General features: G+C 37.6%; 1 protein-coding gene across 3 annotated transcripts in view; it reads right to left on the bottom strand.

The window, feature by feature from the left end:
* The window catches only part of LOC122077959, a 42,542-nt gene that overhangs the window by 8,475 nt on the left and 14,044 nt on the right, over positions 1-20,023 (bottom strand). For all 3 annotated transcript variants that reach the window (XM_042643846.1, XM_042643849.1, XM_042643855.1), the window contains exons 6-10: positions 19,665-19,742; positions 17,204-17,289; positions 13,893-13,966; positions 13,038-13,083; positions 478-587 (exon numbers count right to left, since the gene is read on the bottom strand). In XM_042643846.1, coding sequence (XP_042499780.1) covers positions 478-587; positions 13,038-13,083; positions 13,893-13,966; positions 17,204-17,289; positions 19,665-19,742 — 394 coding nt within the window. The remainder of the gene's footprint in view (positions 1-477; positions 588-13,037; positions 13,084-13,892; positions 13,967-17,203; positions 17,290-19,664; positions 19,743-20,023) is intronic.

Raw genomic sequence — 20,023 nt, 5'->3', positions numbered from 1 at the left:
TCTTCAACATCCAACCAAGTTTATCTTCATATCAAACCTTGACCAATCAATCCAAGTTTATGCTTTCACCTTTTATTTTAAACATTTTCAGAATTTTCAATATTCTATATTTCAGATGAAACTACTTCCCTTCAACCAAAAGCTTCACCCACATAATTTGTTTACATTATTTCCAACAATTGAACCTACTTTCACCTAACGTAACAGAAACCCCAACGAATCATACATCAGTGTAAATCTACCTGTGTGTTTGTCCACATATAGAAGGATTAATGTTTTTTCATAATTTCACTCAAACATAGCTCAGAAGCATTCTTCCAAAACTGAAGCAGCACAAGTCCACACCGACACATAAATCATGGATAAACCATTATTCAATTATAACATTCTTAATTAAAGGTCCAAAAAAAAAATTCTCTACTTTCATAAATACACAACATTGAAGCAGGAAAATTGAGTATTAGTAGCATTTGATACTTGAGATAACCACAGAGCATGTGCTTTGGCCATAGGTTGACTCTCCCATGCATCGGAATTATGGCATGTGGCGAAAGCTCCAAAAAGTTGTAGGTTGTTTGGAAATACTCCTGGATGCACAATTGCATTTGATAATCATTATGTCGATGGAAGCATAAAGTATATACTCATACAAAGATAAACTTGCGAAAGACATTATCAGAATTTAGTATGCAGATCAAAAAAGTAGATTGATTATTGGAATTCCCACAGAAGATTATAACCCACAATCCTTAGAAGATCGCTTACAGTATGCTGTACTTTGACCTAGAAAATTTATATTCCTTGTTTCTTTATGAACTAAATGCATACTAATTATCCAACTTTAGTAAATGAAACATTCCACAAAATTGAGTCAATATAAGGCCAGGAAAAACAGTGCTCCAACCAGCTGTCAACTCATGAAAAACATATGAACCTGTGACAAGGTTCACAGTTAGCAGAGATGAAATAAAAAACTAATTTGGAGAAAAATAGAAAATATTTCTAAGCAGAGTGCAGAAATTATGAGATGAGCAATGCTTTCTCTAAACTCATTAGACACCATATCACATTTGCACAAAATGGCACTCTACATTACCAAAACTAGTATTAGACTATTAGTGGAGAACAAATACTAAGCCCTTAAGCGTACCCGCCTTGATTTCGCTGATGATCTCATGATTTTATCTAAGGGGGATCTAAGGCCCTTTCCATTCAGACCATCATGTCCTCCATCAACCTATTCAAATCTTACTCTGGCCTATGCATAAATCTCTTCAAATCCTGTTTCTTTTTCGCTGGTGTCTTTGATACCTCCAAAGTCCATCTCCTCCACAACTAACCGGTCTCTCTTGGCTTGCTTTTAGTCAAATACTTGGGTCTACCTCTCATCACTGTTAGGCTTTCTGCTCATTATTGCTTCCCCATGCTTGATCAAATCAGGAAAAGGCAAGCTCCTTTCATATGCAGGCCGTCTAGTCCTTATCAGGTCTATGCGCCAAATCTGTTACTTATATTGGACCGGTATTTTTCATCTGCCCAAGTCTATCATTAAGGCTGTTGAATCCCTTATGTGCTCCTTCCTCTAGAAAGGTGTTGATACCCCCCGCTTTCTTCATCCCATCTGTTGGGCCTCTATCTGTCTCCTCAAGCAGGGAGGAGGTCTAGCTTATGCAAAATCAAAGATGCTAACAATGTTGGCGTTCTAAAGCTCATCTAGAAACTTGTTTCCAAGCAGAACAGCATATGAGTCTCTTGGGTCTATTCCTCCCTCCTAAGGAGATTCTTTTTGGACCGCCTCCCCCTCCAATTCATCTTGGGTTTGGCATCAACTCCTCAATTCCAAATCCATAGCTATTCCTCATCCATTGGAGATGGTTCTAAACCCTTCTCTGGCTTGATAATTGGCACCTTGTTGGGGTTCTCCTTTCTGTTATAGGCCCCAGTGTAACAACTTGATTTCATAACCCCCAGTCCTAGAGATAGAATTTTATGAAAAAGGGTATTTGGTGGAAAGAAATAATAAATTAATGGAGTAAGTGAGAGAAAATGAATTGGGAATTTAAATGAAGGTTTTGAAGGGGCTTGGGAGTGCCCATAATAGTAAAAAGTGTCCCACATAAGGTGAGTAAAACTGGGGCAGAAGTTGGATAGAAAAGGCTAGACTGGGCATAACTGGTTGGAGAGGTTCTGTCCAACCGGCCTGCCTATCCAGGGGACAGAATGCCCGAAATTGGGGATTTCCTCTGTTGTCCCCACCAATTGAAAGGGTTTTCCCACTCACTTTTTACCATTAGTAGGGAAGTGTTTGGAAGTAATTATGCAGGTGGGATTATATCAAAATACATTTTATATTTTAAGTTATTAAATTCTAAATAATTTGGAAAGAAAATAGGAATTTTGTAAAAATTTCATAGCCAAACAGACCCTAATCTGTTTAGCCTATAAATAGGAGGAGAAGGAGAGTTATTTCTCTCCTCTCATTGCTGTGAACAGAAACGACATGGGAAAGGAGAAGAAGGAGAGGAAAAAGAGAAAGAAGAAAGGGAAAGGAAAGGAGAAAGAAGAAGAAGAAGAGAGGAAGAAGAGGTGCAGCAGCCTTCTTGCTGCTGTACACTGCTTCAGCTGCTGCTGTTCAGCCATGGCTGCTGTAGATATGGATGCATGCAAGTGCCTTGTGCTACTCACAACAAGGAGGAGCTGTCTTGGTCTTGATTCAGCTGAAATTTGGAGAGAATGATGGCTGATTCTAGCTGTATGCATGCACCAAGAGAGTACAAAACGTTAGTAAATCTGAACTCCATCTGTGAATTAAGTTAGTATGAGAATCAGTTGGGGCTAAGGGCAGTTAATTTATGAAATTAGTAAAGAAATTTGCTGTAGGAGTCAGGGTTTAACTCACCTAGTGAAAACCCTCAATCACATGCCCAAATAGAGAACCGATTTCTCTATTTTACTGTTCTAAGAAACCCAAATCCATGGGGTTTTCCCAATTTCAGTAACTTAACATGAAATTGAGGGTGGGAAACACCCATGCAAGGTGGGAAATTGGTATGCATGGTGTTAATTTCACCTGGAACAGAAAATGCTCAATTTGCTTCTCTGAGAAGCAAAATCTGGAATCAGATAGGGATTTTGAAGTTGATACGAAGCATGGAAATTCAAATTGAGTAGGAAAATAGTTTTTATTAATGCAATTAAGTAGTATAAACATGTTTCCAAAAGTAGAATCACTGAAATAAGCCTGTTCTCAAAATAGGTCTGCAGAACTGCAGAAAAATCAATTATGCCAGTTCAACCGGCTGGAGAGTTTCAGGCCGACACATCTGCCTGTAAAAGCTTGACATAATGGAATTCTCGAGTTCTTTGGTTTGTAATTGGGTCAAACCTGACCAGAAGTGTTCCAAATTAATTTAAATACTAAGAACAAGTGATAAACATGAAGTTTGACATGGTCAAAGAGAAGAAAAGGGTAGCAAAGAAGAGAGAGAAAATATAGGAGGAAAATGACCAATTTACCCCTATTACACCAATGCAAGTAATTTTTGGGGGTAAAACCCATCTTAGCATATCCAAGGAGTTGGATAGAAGTTGGGAACTTTTAGGATCAGCCCAGTAACCCAAAGATGAGCCAAATGGCTGTGTGGGTTGGATAGATGCCCATTTAACTGAATAGGAAGAATTCAGTTATGGCTGAACCTGAACACAAATTCTAACATCGTTTTTACGGCGTCGCCAAGGTGCTGGTAAGGCGACACCTTGGCGTTGATGCGGTCGAGAGATGATAAGGCAGTGCTCTGCCTTATGTGAAGTGACTATGGCGGCCGCATTATGCTATAAGGCGACTTAAGCAATGCCTTGTGACATCTTATGGTTTTTTTTTTTCTTAAATAGTTTTAAAATTGCTTGATGAAGATTCCAAATTAAATTTTCTCATTGGCAGGTGTATAAGTTTTGATGCACATGTGATGCATTGGATCAAAAACTTAATAACTTAAAAGTTATAACCCCAAATCGCATCTCTCTCCACTCCAAATCGCAAAACCCCAAATTGGAAAAACCCCACAGCCGACGGTGAGGTCTCTCACTCCCTCATCCTTCCTCCTTCGATTCTTCTCCGGCGACTATTATTCTCCTCTGGCAGCCTTCGACGACCTCCGGCGAAGGTTCCTTCCACTCTCTCCAAGTATGTTATTGTTTATTTTTCTATTTTCTGGTTTTTCTTATCTTCTTTGTGCGTTTTTTTTCTTTTTCTCTCTTCTTCTTTCTTCTCCCTTCTTCTTCCTTCTTCTTTCATCTTCATCGTACGCCATTCGGTGAGACCTTGAGAGTTGTTATAGTCGTAGGACTCTCAAGTCTTAACGGTTTTTTTTTTTTTTTTCTTTTTTTCTTTTTCTTATTCTGTCTTCTCAATTTCTCATATCTCTGGATACGTAAGTATACAACTGGGTTATTTTTCCTGGAGCATTTTTTCTTTTTCTTATTCTGATTTTCCCATATCTCTTTAATGGAGGCATTTGCTTTTCTTACCTTATTACCTAATAGGCTAATATTCCCTTATAGTTGTAATATTCCCTTTTATTACCTTTTTCTTATTCTGATTACCTTTTTACATTACAATGTTAGACAAAGAGACAAGTTGAATCCACTCATTTATGGAAATAGTTGGTGGTAGCAGTGGGGGTGAAAATACAAGTACTGCTGCTACTGCACAGTCAACAATTGACCCAAGCAAGGATCCAAAAAGGAGAGCTAAATCAAATGATCCTGAATGGAAATACGGATACTGGCCTGACTTACAAACAGAAATTGGATTAAGTGTACCCTTTGTAGGAAGGATGTCAAGGGAGGAATAAAACGTTTGAAGCAACATCTTATTGGTGGCTATGGAGATGTAGCCAAGTGTTTAAGAACAACGGAAACGATTTCTAAAGAGATGAGAGATGCAATCTTGAAGAACCAGAGGAAGAGGAACCTTGATTGTTTAGATGATTTGGATGTTAGTGATGGATATGGAGTTTCACCTGCAGAAGTAACGGAACCATAACATAATACAACATCCGATTTGGGGGTCTCATGTCCCTAGCTCTGGGACAACTTCAAGAAAAAATAAAGCTATCAATCAGGCACAATCCAAACAACAAGGGGTCCCATGGATAAGCATGTGAGGACTCCTGAAGAAGTGGTTGCAGAAAGGCGAGATAAAGGTCCTTATCAGATAACAATGGAGAACCGTGTAAGAGGAGAAGAAGAAGAGATAAACTTCGTTCTTACTTTGCAAGGTGGGCTTATGAAAGCGGTGTTCCATTTAATGCTTTGAAGTTAAGGAGTTTTAAGGAATTGGTAGAGGCTATTGGTCAATATGGACCAGGTTTCAAGCCCCCTTCATATCATGACTATGGGGGTCCTCTATTGAAGTCTGAAAAGGATAAAATTGGTGAGTTAAAGGTGAAGTATCAAGGATATTGGAGGAAATATGAGTACACATTCATATTTGATGGGTGGACAGACGAGAGGAAGGCACCTAATTAATTTTCTTGTCAACTGTCCAGAGGAGACTTTTTTTTTTGGAGTTTGTTGATGCATCTAACCAATGACAAACAGCTGAAATGTTATTTAAGTTACTTGATAATAAAGTTGAAGAGATTGGTGAAGATTATGTGGTTCAAGTAGTCATTGATAATACTGCCAACTATGTTGTAGCCGGTCGACTACTAATGGAGAAAAGGAAGAGGTTGTTTTGGAGTCCATGTGTAGCTCATTGCATAGACCTTATGATGGAGGACATAGGCAAATTACGCTCTTATATGTCTGTTATATCGAAGGGCAAGAAATTAACTACATTCATCTACAGGCACACTCGCCTTCTTGAAGCTATGAGGCAAAAAATAGGGGGAGACTTAGTGAGGGCTCGAGTGACTAGATTTGCCTCTTCCTTTTTAACACTCCAGAGCTCATACAAGCATAAAGAATCTTTGAAAAAATTATTTGTTGATGATGATGGTCTCATTCTAAGCTTGCATTTGCAAAGGCAGGGAAGAAAGCTTTTGAGACTCTGTTTGCTACAACATTTTGGAATGGTGTGATGGATTGTATAAGAGCATCACAACCTCTTTTTCAACTCTTGAGGATAGTAAATGGTGATGAGTTGCCTGTTATGCCTGAAATATATATGGCAATGCAAGTGACAAAGAAGAACATCAAAAAAAATTTTGGAGACAATGAAAGGAAATGGAAGAAAATCATAGGGATTTTTTATCACCGTTGTGAGACTATGATGGATCGACCAATATATTTAACTGCCTTTTTCCTCAATCCAAACAAGTTCTTTAAGGCAGTAGCAAATAATCCAGATAATGAAATGGACTTTTCCCATAAAGCAAGTGATGCCTTCAATGATGTTCTTGCAAGGTTGGTGCCTGATGAGACCTTGCAAGATAAGATCATTCTCCAGGTTGAAAATTATACCTATGCTTAAGGAAGTTTTTCAAAGGACATGACGATTAGACAAAGGGACAAGTTGAATCCTAGTAAGTATATTTCCTTTTAAAGTTCTAATTAGTTTAGAACTTTGTATGTTGATTTTTTACTTAAACTATTTTTTTTATATTATATATTTATAGTCTCTTGGTGATCCCAACATGGAAGTTCTGCTCCTGACCTTTCAAAAGTTACATTGCGCATATTTGGTCTTTGTTGCTCATCTTCTGATTGTGAGCGCAATTGGAGCACATTTGAATTTGTGAGTATTGAGTTCTAAGTACATGTACTTCACCTAATATGGTTTTATTGAAGATAACCTCATATTATTAATGTTTTTCAGATTCACACCAAGAAGAGGAATAGTTAGAGCATCAACGGTTAAATGATCTTGTCTACATTCAGTATAATCGCCGACTTCAAGCAAGGTTCCAAGAAAGAAAAGAACAAAACAGAAACTACAATCCATTGTTGCTTGATGAGCTTAATTGGAGTAGTAAGTGGATGATTGGTGAATCAGAGGATGAATTAGTTCATCCTGAGAATGATCTCACTTGGAGAGATGTTGATAGAGCACTTGGGGCATCTTCATCATATCAAGGCCACAATAGACCAAGGAGGGCTCCGACATCTACCAGTGTAACCAACCTTTGCTATACTCGGCATGGTAGGAGCGTAGAGCTTGAAGATTCTTCAGATGAATAAGTCGATGAGATGAGTGAAAAGGATGTTTGTGATTATGAAAACATTGAGGACGATTATGGCATAGCTCCAAATGATGCAAGCCAGCAACAGAATGCAGAAGAAGAAGAAGAAGAAGAAGAAGAAGAAGAAGAAGAAGAAGATTTTAATTTAATTACTGATTTGGATTGAACTTTGAGTCTTTGAATTTTGAAGTATTTTGAGTTTTTGAACATTAAAGTTTTTTGAGTCCTTAAACTTTTAAGTATTTGACTTCTATTGTTTACTAAATTTTTAGCTTTTTAGTTTATTTTATGTTTTTTCTTCATTGAATACTTTTAGAATGATTCAAAATCCCCAGGTTAATCACTTCTCATCCATTTAATTTGGAATCTCGGTTCTAAAAATATTCAGAATCCCCAGGTTAGTCACTTCTCATCCATTTAATTTGGAATCTCGATTTTTACTTCGATATTTTTTAATTCTAAGTTCTTAATTACTTCTTTGACAGGAGTAGAAATATAGTGGATGACCTTAGGGCTTAGGCACTCATTCTGGCATCATAGAGGTAAGTATAATAAATACTTGTATATTTTATGTCTTCTTTTCTTTATATTTATAATTTTGTTTCATAATTATGTATTTATATTATATGCTATGATGATTGATGATTGATGATTGATGATTGATGATTGATGATTGATGATTGATGATTGATGAACTTAGTTTATGCACTTTATTGATTTTTTTTCTTGATGAATATCTTGCATTGGTATGAAGTATGAACCTTTAATATTTATTTAACATATGAGTAATAGGATTCAACTAGGATTTGAGCCAAATAGATTGGTTTAATAAAAAAATTACATAGAAATGCTTTAGTCAATAAGGCGACGCTTTATGCCCGTCTTATCGCTAAGGCGCTCTGATAGACCCTCAAACGCTTCTGTCGCCTTACCACCTTAATAACTATGAATTCTAATAAGTTTAAGGAGATTATTTAGGGATAATTGCATTGATAATTAACCTAAATGTATATATGTACCTTGTTGATTAGGAATCTTATGACCACACTGTTGAGGATACGAGAAGCTAAGACTCTGGTGAAGGATTTCAGATATGAAATTTCAAGTGAGGGGTTTTTTTGTGTTTTGTGTGTTTTGTTGTAATTAGTATGCTTTGCTATGCATGTTATGTTATTGTAATTTTTACTCCTTGTGGAATTTGATGTTGTTGTATACAGTTATGCTTGATATGTTTGTCTGTAATTCCTTATCTCTTTGCTGAATACACAGTGATAGTATTTAGTGCTTTGAATGGAAGTATATAAAATTTGGTTTGATGCACGTTCTATTAAAATGAATGAGATTGTGATTTGTGGATGAATAGTATGATCTAATGTGTGGTGTTGGCCTATTGGGTGTAATATTGACGGTTTGTGGCACGGTGTGGCCGAGGTGCATTTCCAGTACCGTGGGCTCAGAGGTCAGTCTTACATCTGTGATCACAGATGTGTGTTGTGCGTGGTGATGGTTGTAATATTGACGGTCTGTGGCACGGGGTGGCCAAAGTGCATTTTCGACACCGTGGGCTCAGAGGTCAGCCTTACAGCTATAGTCACAAATACATATTGGATGACTCTTGCATGTATTCTGCATATGGTTAGGCACACAACCCCAGTGCTATAACCCCTTGCCAATAGGGGGTCAAGTATTGGCTAATCCCACTGGGTAGTATGTCGTATAGGACTATTACGCCCGGATACGACGTACTGTATCCTGAGGGGGCACATCATGGTATGGTGTAGCATTAGCATATGCATGGCTATCGGACACATGGAGGCCCGAGGCTTTAACCGGGACCATGGTGTCGAGGTTACTATTTAGGGGTTAGCCAAGGGACTGAGGCTCTAACCAGGACTGGCTGGCTCCTGCCTCCAACGAGCTTGTATTCATGAGGCCCAACATACAGGGTAGGGAATGCCATCTACGTTGCTTATAGCACTTAACCCATAGGATGAGACTTAGTAATTAGAATGGAATTAGATTAATAAATGAACCATGTGGATGCTACATTATGAGTTGATTGTTATAAATTGGAAATGTGGTGTGATAAATGAGTTGATGATATGTAATTTGAGATGTTGTATGTTGGATGGGTTGGTGATGTAGACATGTGATGCAGTATGTTAGATTATTTATGATTATGATTCTTATATGCTTATGTGATTGTAGACATGAAATGAAATGGTTGAATTATTTATTATTTATAATTTCTGCATGCTTGTGTGCTTGTATGCCCCCACCCCTCACTGAGCATTCCCGTGCTCACCACCCATCCTCACTCCTCCATAGGTTTTGAAGTTGAAGCAAAGATGATCAGGAGATTGATTGCAGATGAAGTCATGGACAGGGAGTGATTATAGACAAGGACTTTTGATACTTTGTGCATTATAGTGTAAATTAAATGTAAGTGGTATTATGTAATTTGTTGTAACCTGTGGAAGAATTATTAATGGGCCCGTAATATTATAAAGCTATCATTGTAGCTGATCACCACATGTACATTATGATCTTTATGGAATTTTACATATACTCTGATGTTATAGTTGAGTTAGTTGTGGGTTTGGTTATTACCTGCATCCGGACCCTGGGAGTTGGTTGGCTAATTGAATCAGAAATTCCAGTGCCTCATGCCTGTGCCATATGGAGGGCAGGGTGGGACACCCAGATCCATGTACTCCTCTGATTTGGCTCGAGACCTCCCCTTGTTGCCTCCATCATCTGTAATAATAGTTGTCACGGTGCCAAGGTGGTAGAGGGTTGTCTAAGCGCTTAGGCGAGAAGGGGCCCGCCTTAAAGCGAACAAGGCAAACAAGTGTTATTTTTTATTTTTCCTATTTTCTAACATTATTTAGTAAGTTATATATACCTTGTCTCATAAAAAATCAAGATTAAGCCACATCAAGTCATTAAAAATCAACATTTAGCCACATCAAATCATAAAAAATTAACATTAAGTCATATTAAGTTATAAAAAATCAACATTTAGAGAAATGCTCTTATTCTATAATAAGTTTAACTGGTTAAATGATTTTATTTTTATATGAGACTTTTTGTATTAGTTATAACATAAAACCAACTTTCTAACAAGTCTAAGATTACTTAAATCTGAGTTGCAATGACAAAGTTATGCTTCAGTCAAACTTATTTTTAAGTTCACGAATACTGTTAAAATCACCTGAATGAAAATAATTTTATGAATATAAAAACAAAATATTATTTTACCAAACTTTTGGTTTTTAGCAATGTTTTAACATGATAGAATTTATAAAATTTTCATAATTGAGAAAAATCCCATCATTTAAAAGTTGAAATTCATCCCTAAAACCAAAATCCAGTTTTTGTTCTTGGACTGGGGGGTTGACTTTTTATCCTTTTGGAATTTGATTTTTAAACTATTTTTATTGAATTCAAATAGGGGGTATTTGCTTATTTATGAATAATATCTTAAGTAAATGAACATTTACTTGAATGATATTTGACATAAATAAGTGCCGAAACACAAGGCGATATGCAATGCAACAAGGCGGCTATCGCCTAGGCCCCAGGCAAACTGCCTGGACGCCTAGTCGTCGCCTTGGTGACGCCTTGACAACTATGTCTATAATGGTGTTTGGTCCTCTCCCTCAACCACATCCCCCATCTCCTCCCTCTGGTCATCCCTTCCCCTTCTCCACCCTTCTGTGGACAGGGTCATTTAGCCTCACTCCCCTCTGGTCGCTTTAGCTCCTACTCTGCCTAGGATCTAATTCGCACTAGAGGCCCCCATGTCCTTTGGCATAAGATCATTTGGTTTGCTGGTCACATTCCCCACCATACTTTCACCATCTGGGAGCTCTCTCCAATTTCTTTCTCACCTAATCCTTCTTCATTCATCGTCACATTCAGGTTCCCCCACCTCTTGCCTCCACTGGAATGGCATCGAGGACTCTAAGCATCTTTTTTCAATTGCCCATTCTCCTCCTGGGTCTGGAAAAGAGTCCTCTCCTCCTGCTTGGATACTAAAAAAAGAACTCTACCCCTCCACAGAGGATGGATTTGGGTTAATATGACTCTTGCTGGGAGCTCTATTTGTGATACTGCTGAGAAGCTTGCATTTAAAGCCACCATCAGTCACATCTGGATCAAGCACAATCTTCGTAGATGGACTTCCAACTCTAGGTCTTTTAACAAGATTTGGAATGCCATCTTTTTTTACATTAGCTCTAAGCCGGCTACTTCATCCGCTTGCCATCGCATAGCCCGTGATTCCCCAAGGAGCAGGCTCATTGTTGTTTCTTGGGGCCTCCCCCTCCCCTAACTAGTGATTTGTTTTGTTGCTTTGCTTTGTATTTTTTGCCCCTCCTAGGGGTCGTATATCCCCCCCACCTTTTTCCCCTTCTCGTTAGAAATGCATTTATTATTCACAAAAAAGAAAAAAAAAAGAAGTATCAGTGACACTTCTACATAGACAAAGCTAAATTTATCATATATTCTCAATTTTAATTTGTTACCACCTCTGTAATTTTCATGTTTGCCAAATTATGGTAGGTAGGCTATGTTTTATATGTACACTTAAATTATGTCAGAAACTTAGCTAAATACAGTTAAACTCAATTAGCCCTTGCCCCAACAAATTGGCATCAGTACTTGGTGGATGAAAATGTTTTGATATCCCTCTCTACATCAGCAAAATCTAATATTAAATTATAGGCCACCCATTGTTTTTGCATCAGCCCAACTATGAATCAAATGCTCCCTTGTCCTTTTAGAGCCTTCAACTGGCAACATGTCTCTTCTCACTAATTCACCTCTCCACTTCATCCATCCCAATTTAATTCTCTGTGACACATCATCCTCTATGTCGCCTTCTTTATTTATGGTTGACCCCAGATATCTAAAATAATCACCTTGTTATCTCTCTCTCCCCTCAATTTTCACCTTATCGTTATCCATCAAAGTGCGACTAAAGTTACACATCATATACTCCGTTTTCGATCTACTTGTCTTAAAATCTCTTGATTCCAAGGTTGATCTCCATAACTCTAACTTAGTGTTAATCCATGCTTTAGTCTCATCCACAAAACAATATCATTAGCAAAAAGCAGACACCATGGGACCTCATCTTGAATGTTCCTGGTTAAATCATCCATGATAAGCGCGAACAAATAAGGGCTTAAAGCTGATCCCCAATGTAGCCCAATTGTAATTGGTAATTCGCTGCCTTGACCTTCCACAGTTCTCACTCTAGTCACCACGCCCTCATACATAAATTTAATTATATCAACATTTTTAAAATTTTCTCTTCAAAGTTTTGCGTCTTTATAATGTATCTCATATCTTGTTTCATTTCCTTTACAAAACAGTTCAGAACACCACCTTGGCTCTGGCTTTGCTGACCAAGTGGATTTGAATTCTGGAATTACATTTTCCTTGCTTAGCAAACCAGAACACTGTCATGGCACCAACTTTGCCAGATGGATTTGAATTCCGGAATTTCATTTGACTTCTTTACTTTGCAAAGTAAAACACCACCATAGCACTAACTATGCCGTCGATTTAAATACTGGGACCAAGGTAACAACTTCTAACTCCTAATTTGTTTACAAATTCCATTCCATCCTATATTTGCAACTTACTTTCTCTTCTTTATTCTCTAGTGTATCTCATCTTGGATGCTACATGGTATCAATAATTGATCTCTAAATCATGCTTCTCAGTGACCTATGCTTATAGTCATTAAAATCAAGTTGTGTTGCACATATATTTGAGAAGTGTTACATAATACCTATTGGCATTTCATAAAATATTACAATAAATAGGAATGAATTTGCATACCTTCATGTTCCCACCATTAGTGAAGTCCAGGACAGCACTTCCCTGACTGAAACAGGAAATCCAGTGTGAATGACATTAGCAGATCAATTTCCAAGGAAATAACATGTTAGAAAAGACAAAAATCAATTCCCTACAGGAGAAGCTAATCTATGCAAACAAGAAAATATATGACAAGTAGAAATTCAACACAGAATTCAAAATTGTAAATTTGATGGTCAAGAACATTGATTCCTGGACACAATTTTCTTTCTACCAAAATTCAAGTCTCAAAATCAAGCAGTGAAGTCATTCAGATTTCAGATCACTACTTTTTTAGTACAGTTATAAATTTTCCCAATTTAATATAGATGGACGTGTAAAAAAACTGTTGATCATACCATGAAAAATAGATAACGAATAAATATTAATATATTTTGATTTAGCATATGTATGAACTAAAAACATGGTAATCTCCAACTAGCGCTTATACTTAATATTGAATCATATCAGAAATACCAATACCAGGTTAGTGCTACTTTTTCATTCACTTACGTTTGTAATGAAAATGCCCTTCTAAAATGGACCATATCAATCTGTAACAGCTGCCTAGCTAGTAGCTACAGAAGCTGAAACTTTATTTTTAGTTGTTCCTCTATGAATTTGGCATCAATGTTACAAACCAATATATTTTTCAAAAATTTATGAGCTCCACAACTTCAGGTTGAATTACAAAGAACTAAAAAAATAAAGGGAAATACAAGAACTGAAGAATGTGACATTGGCAAAATAAATACTAACATACTTCTGCACTTATGCTTTTGGCAATTCCATTAGTGAGGAAGGTTAATTCACGGATTTTCCTTAGGAGAAACTTACCCTACACAATGATCCCCAACAATCAGTGAGTGAGTACTAACATGAAGCAGAGCCATGTGACCGTCTGTATGTCCCTGACTTGCAAAGAGATTATTATGTCAGATTTCTGAGTGAATACATATCATGTATGATGCAAATTAATATGGACTTAGCACGAAAGAATTATAGGAAATTGCAAAAAAAGCAATGAGCAAAAGAAACAGGCCAAAATGTTGCTCATTTAGAAGCTTTGACTCAATAGTCAACCTGAACAATGTGGAAGCCACACAAGCAAAGGATTCAGTCATTCCAGGCTTATGCCTCTGTTGTTCCCACTAGTGAACAAGTGCCTAGAACACTTAGTAGAGTGTGGAGAGTTAAAGCCCATCCTACCAGAAGGTCTTGGGTTCAATTCTCCTGGTTCACACCTTCCCTCCCCACTCTTAGAAAAGGATAAATTAGGACCTAAAGAAAAAAAGAGAGAGAGAGAGAGAGAGAGACAGACAGGAAATATTGAGGGTTTATGTTAATTTAGAATTCTTATTAAATTATTTTTTACTTTTTTTACTGAATATTTTTTGGATATTAACTATTACAAATAAGAACAGTAGAGTACAGGACAGAATACAAGAAGTAGGAACAGTGGAATACACATAGGCACCCGAATTTATGCAGGCGTCAACCCCATATACCACAGAGGAATAGCCTTCCCCAAGCACAGCCTAGGCCTCACCACCCCGGTTAGCCAAATCATCCATAATCTCATCAACAATTCTTAGATTCTATTTTAGTGAATATTTCAGTTTTTTGTAAATTCAATCTTACTGGTTACAGTATGTTTAAGTTTACTATTTATGGTAAGCCCAAGTGCACTAATTCATGTCTGCTTTTAAGCCAAATTAGGAGTTACTTTCACTCAACAGTTAAAGTTACAGTCTAATTAAATCCCCTTAGCGTCTAAGTTACAAAGGATATAGGTGGGTCGCTACAAATGTGGGTTTTATAACATTCTTCAAATATTTCTGGATTATGGAATAAAAATTAAGTGTCTTTGATAGCCTGGAGTTCCAACTATAAATCCATCAGTGGTTTTCCTCCTTTCTTCCCTATTCTATGTTCCTATCTTTTTCCTTCTTCTTCTCGTTCTCCTGTTTATGGGTGTGGGTACCAAAAACAGTCCCATAGATTTCTTTGATTTTCATATTTCTTTTAGGTCCTAGGCATCACAATGCCTAGTGGAGTTTAACGCTTCATTATTTGCCACTTGGCATTTCATGGGTTAGTCTATGCGATGGAGGACCAGGAAAGCATCTCATCGGTACAAATTCAGCTTAAAATTATTAGAGGAAGTAACTAAAGTTACAAAAGATGCCATTTTGGTATTTTTACTAAAACTTTGAATCAAAATTTGAGCAAATTTCCTTCTTTTTTTTACTAAATTTGGCCATTGAAATGTATGTGGGGTCCTCTATTACATGGACTATAATCCATGAACTGCCAAATGGCAACTAGTGAAGCATTATACTTCACTAGGCATAGTAACGGGGAAGAAAACACTTTCTTTTATTTCTTAGCTCCTGCCTTCATTCTCTGTAGATCCTGCATCTTATTTAAAACCCTATTTAATTTTCTGTTACTATTTCTTCTTCATCGATTCATGATCTATCTAAGCAAGAATCTCGTTATCTCTTTCCCCTCAGGCCTCTCTACCTACCATCACATTTTTAGTTCAGCCCCAGAAATTCAAAACCCTAGGCCTACATCAATCAGCGAGCTGGTTGCCATGTAGCATCAGATCAGACCGTTGGACACCATTCCATAACTTCTCTCCTTTGTAATTACCTCAACTCAATGAATTGCAACCTGATATACTTGGGGTCAGCTCCATTAACTTGTTCCACAATTCCAGTCTGAACTCAACTCAACTAAGCCTTGCTCCAACTATATGTGTCAGCAACACAGATCCTTTTATGCGAATCCAACTCTATTCAAGCCATACTTGTTGCCAAACCTAATCCATGCATTTCTTTTCTCACTTCTCCCAGAGTCATTTTAGGCCCATCCTTCACTCTTCTAGCTCCTCTAGTTAGAACCATATCACCCCTTACAAATGCATTTGAAGATTTTATTGGACAGGGTACATGCCACCTCAAACTCTCTCCTCAAATATCGAAGCTACAACTAGGATCCATACAATAGGGGTTGGCTGACCTTATCCGGGCTTGGGGCCAGTTATAAAACACTAGCAGAGTTATCGAGCTACTTCTAGATTACTTTTAATGTATTAATTCCTTATTTATCTTTTCTAGTTATCCCACTCGTCCATCTCAACACCTTCATCGCAGCTACAATAAATAATTCTTAACCGCCAAACATTCAGCTAATCAGCTCCATACATCATTGCAAGCTTACAGCTGTCCTATAAAATCTACCTTTGAGGCCTCCATCACACAAAACTCCAAAAGGACTTGTCCCCTTCACAAACCCAGTTCTGATTCTATATATAACCACTGTATCTAGGTCCATAATTTCCATTAAATCACAAGCTTCATGTCCTTCGTCACCGCTTCAACCTAGACCAGTTTTCTTCCGCCCCTCCCCCCCACCCCTGGGTCCTTTGCACCATAATTTTTTTCTAAATTAGTTAGTTATTGGTCTTTTGCAGTATGCAACTGAATCATCTCAGCTAATGTCCCTATTGTCACCTAGTGGTGCTACCCCTAGGTTCCAACAACAAATTATAATATTGATACCACACAAAACTACAGAAAGAGGAAGAATTTTTACCAGAATTCATAGCAGGCTTTTGCAGAGGAACCATCATTTGTAATATGAAACAACCAATCCAAATCAAACTGCATTCAGACCACTCCTCTGAATTCTTCCTCAATAGAAGCCTAAATGCCTAATTCCTAAAGAGGGGAAAATATTTCTACATGCCCATTGCCGCTGGAGTTGATAGATTATGTACTCCTGTAACAACATAAATGTGACCACCCTCGAAGGAATATATCATACACATGACGCCAGATTGGATAGTAGACCAATATATGAATGTAGCAACTGGTTCTACAGAGAAACCCCTGATATGATCAAAGGCAAAGCAATAGCACCAAAAGATCCCAACAGACCTCTAAAACCCATACAGGTGCCCTACTTTTTCCTTTAATAACATATGATATATCTACTTGCCATGAGAGAGTGAGTGAGTGAGTGAGTGAGTGAGTGAGCTAGAGAGAGAGCGAGAGAGAGAGAGAGAGATCATAACTGCATCATCGAATATAAAACATTTAGGACGATAGATTAATATAATAAGATGGAAATTACAGTACCGGAGCAAAAATTGTTTTCAGCCTTTCACCACCAATGCAAATCTCTTCACCTCCTGATATTGAGGTATAAGCAAGAGACCAATCACCTGTGACACAAAATGCATATTGTAATTCAAGTATAACAATTGTACTGGCTAGCACTGGCCCTTTCACTGAAGCATGCATGAGATTATCAATTTTACAGTGCAACTGAGGCAAGTCCCAGGAGTATGGTGGCATCCAAGGGTTGAGATACCTAATTCAACCCTAAACCAATAAGGTTCATACAAACCCTCAAACTGTCCCCATTGCCATCCCTAACATTGATCCTATGACAACTCAAATCCCACATTTGTGCTTCCATCCTGGGCAGACTTGTTTAAAGCAATGTCATGAAAACTGGCCCATTCATTGACCTATAAATGAAGTCAGATCAAGGGGTCACTGGTTGACCAGCCCAGCCTGGCCCAGCTGAGTGAGTCAAAAATAAGTTCAAAGCTCATAAAACTTTGGTGTATATCACAAAACATCATAACTGGTAGCTAGGTAGTCAGATATGTTTAGGGGAAACTATTAGGTTTAAGTATTCAACTCTCAGTAAATATAATGCTTGTCAAACATCTGCTATAAAAGAAAGGGAAGATGTTTCCTGCCTAGTAGCTGAGGCTACATGGGCAGGCAAGAGCAGAGAGCCAATGAGGGGGGCCCTATCGGTTCAATCAATAGGGGACAGACAAGTCATTTCAAGAGGGGGAGGAGAGAGAAATAGTGAGGGAGCTAGCAGAGACTACAAACCCGGGCAGGAAAAATTATCCCTAAAAGAAATCACAAAATAATCTTGTTTAGGACCCAGTCAGTCTGGCAGTCCAAACATCCAGGTCACTGGTTTGACCATTTAGGTCAAATGGTCTGTTGACTGAAGTCAATGGGTTGAGTAGAAGTGACTTGTGAGGGCTGGGGGCAGTTTGACTGGTGGGCCAGGCATGCCCAGGAAAGCCAGGAAAGGTCTTAGAACTCTGCTTAAAAAGGGTAGGGAAAAAGCATCACATGGTAGGATCATAAGTCATGGCAATTTAGTCACATTAAATTCTTTTGATAAATATTTAATGTCGTATACCAGTGTATTTGTATTAATAGATCAGAGATTTTCTTCCAAACCTTTCAGACATAAACAGTTGCACAGGGAAGAGGCATAAACAAAGATCAGACTATGATTTGAAGAAGACGGAAAATCAACTAGGCTACTAGAATATTCATATTTCATAAGTTCATTTAAATAACAAATTGTCCATATTTGGATCTGAATAAGCTGACATACTTCCAATCAACTGCAATGAAATGTAATTATAGACCATTGTAATTAAATTCATGATTCTTACAATGTATAACGACACTACCATTATCATAGTTTTTAAGGCGGTAAGGCAACGGAGGCGTTTGAGGGTCTTTCGGAGCGCCTTAGTGATAAGGCGGGCATAAAGCGTCGCCTTATCGACTGAAGCGTTCATGTGTAATTTTTTGTATAAAACCAATCTATTTTGCTCAAATCCTAGTTGAATCCTATTACTCATATGTTAAATAAATATTAAAGGTTCATATTCATACCAATGTAAGATATTCATCAAGAAAACAAATCAATAAAGTGAATAAACTAAGTTCATCTTCATCAATCATCATAACATATTAACATATAATATAAATACATAATTATGAAACAAAATTATAAATATAAAGAAAAGAAGACAAAAAATACAAGTATTTACTATACTTACCTTTATGATGCCAAAATGAGTGCCTAAGCCCTAAGGTCATCCACTATATTTCTACTCCTGTCAAAGAAGAATGAAGCTCACCGCTGCCGAAGCAAGCTCACCGCTGTCGGAGCAAAATGGTCGCCTGGATCAGTGGTTCTTCCTTGTTCCTTAATTCCTTCTCAAAGTCCTTTCTTAAAACCCTTAACAAAATCCAAACCCTGTTTGTGAATCGGGTTTTTGTTTTGTTTGTTTTGGTTATTTTTGGTGGAGTAAAGCTGATTCCATACATCTCAAGTGTTAACAAAACCATACACCTACCAATAAAAAATCTATATTTGGAATCTTTATCAAGTAATTTTAAAATGTGTTTAAAAAAAAAAACCCATAAGGCGCCACTTCACATAAGGCGGAGCACTGCCTTACCATCTCTAGACCGCATCAACGCCAAGGCGCTGCTAAGGTATCGCCTCACCAGCGCCTTAAAAACTATGGCCATTATCACTCAATATTTTAACTTCAGCTCAAAGATCCTGTTAACACCATAGATATCTATAGTACATGAAAGATGGCTATTATGTGACAATGAAATTCTGGCTGAAAGGTTGTCAAACCAAATCCCTAAAAGACTTGGGGTTTCAAATGCAAGCCAAAGGGACTTCCTGTGCAGTTCATGAAAAAAAGCACAATCACAGTATGTAAAATGTAAAAGAAAGAAGATAGTGATAAACCTTTTCCAATGCGACGCATGGTATTTTCATGTGCCAATAGAGTTGCATCAGGGTTGCATTTTTGGATAATTGAAAGACCTGAAAACAATCCGTCCAGCAGCCAATTATTGTTGGTAAAGAAAACAGTCCTAATAAATAAAGCAGCCTTCCAATTGAAAAAATCTGGAATGCAGATTTAATACACTAGAAGAGTATCAGGTATTGCAGGTTAGATGACATAAAAACAAAATTTCCATGCCTATAATGAAGTATAAAGGTACATTGGTTAATGCTAATAGCGCTGCAAGTTTCTCTTGTAATATGCTTCCACAGAAACCATGTCCTCATTTACATGCATAGCAGTAGGAAGCAACAGATAA

The sequence above is a fragment of the Macadamia integrifolia genome, chromosome 1 (assembly GCF_013358625.1).
Source record: "Macadamia integrifolia cultivar HAES 741 chromosome 1, SCU_Mint_v3, whole genome shotgun sequence".
Taxonomy (NCBI): Eukaryota; Viridiplantae; Streptophyta; class Magnoliopsida; order Proteales; family Proteaceae; genus Macadamia; species Macadamia integrifolia.
The sequence above is the reverse complement of the archived record's forward strand: the minus strand, read 5'-3'. Positions and strand labels throughout refer to the sequence as shown.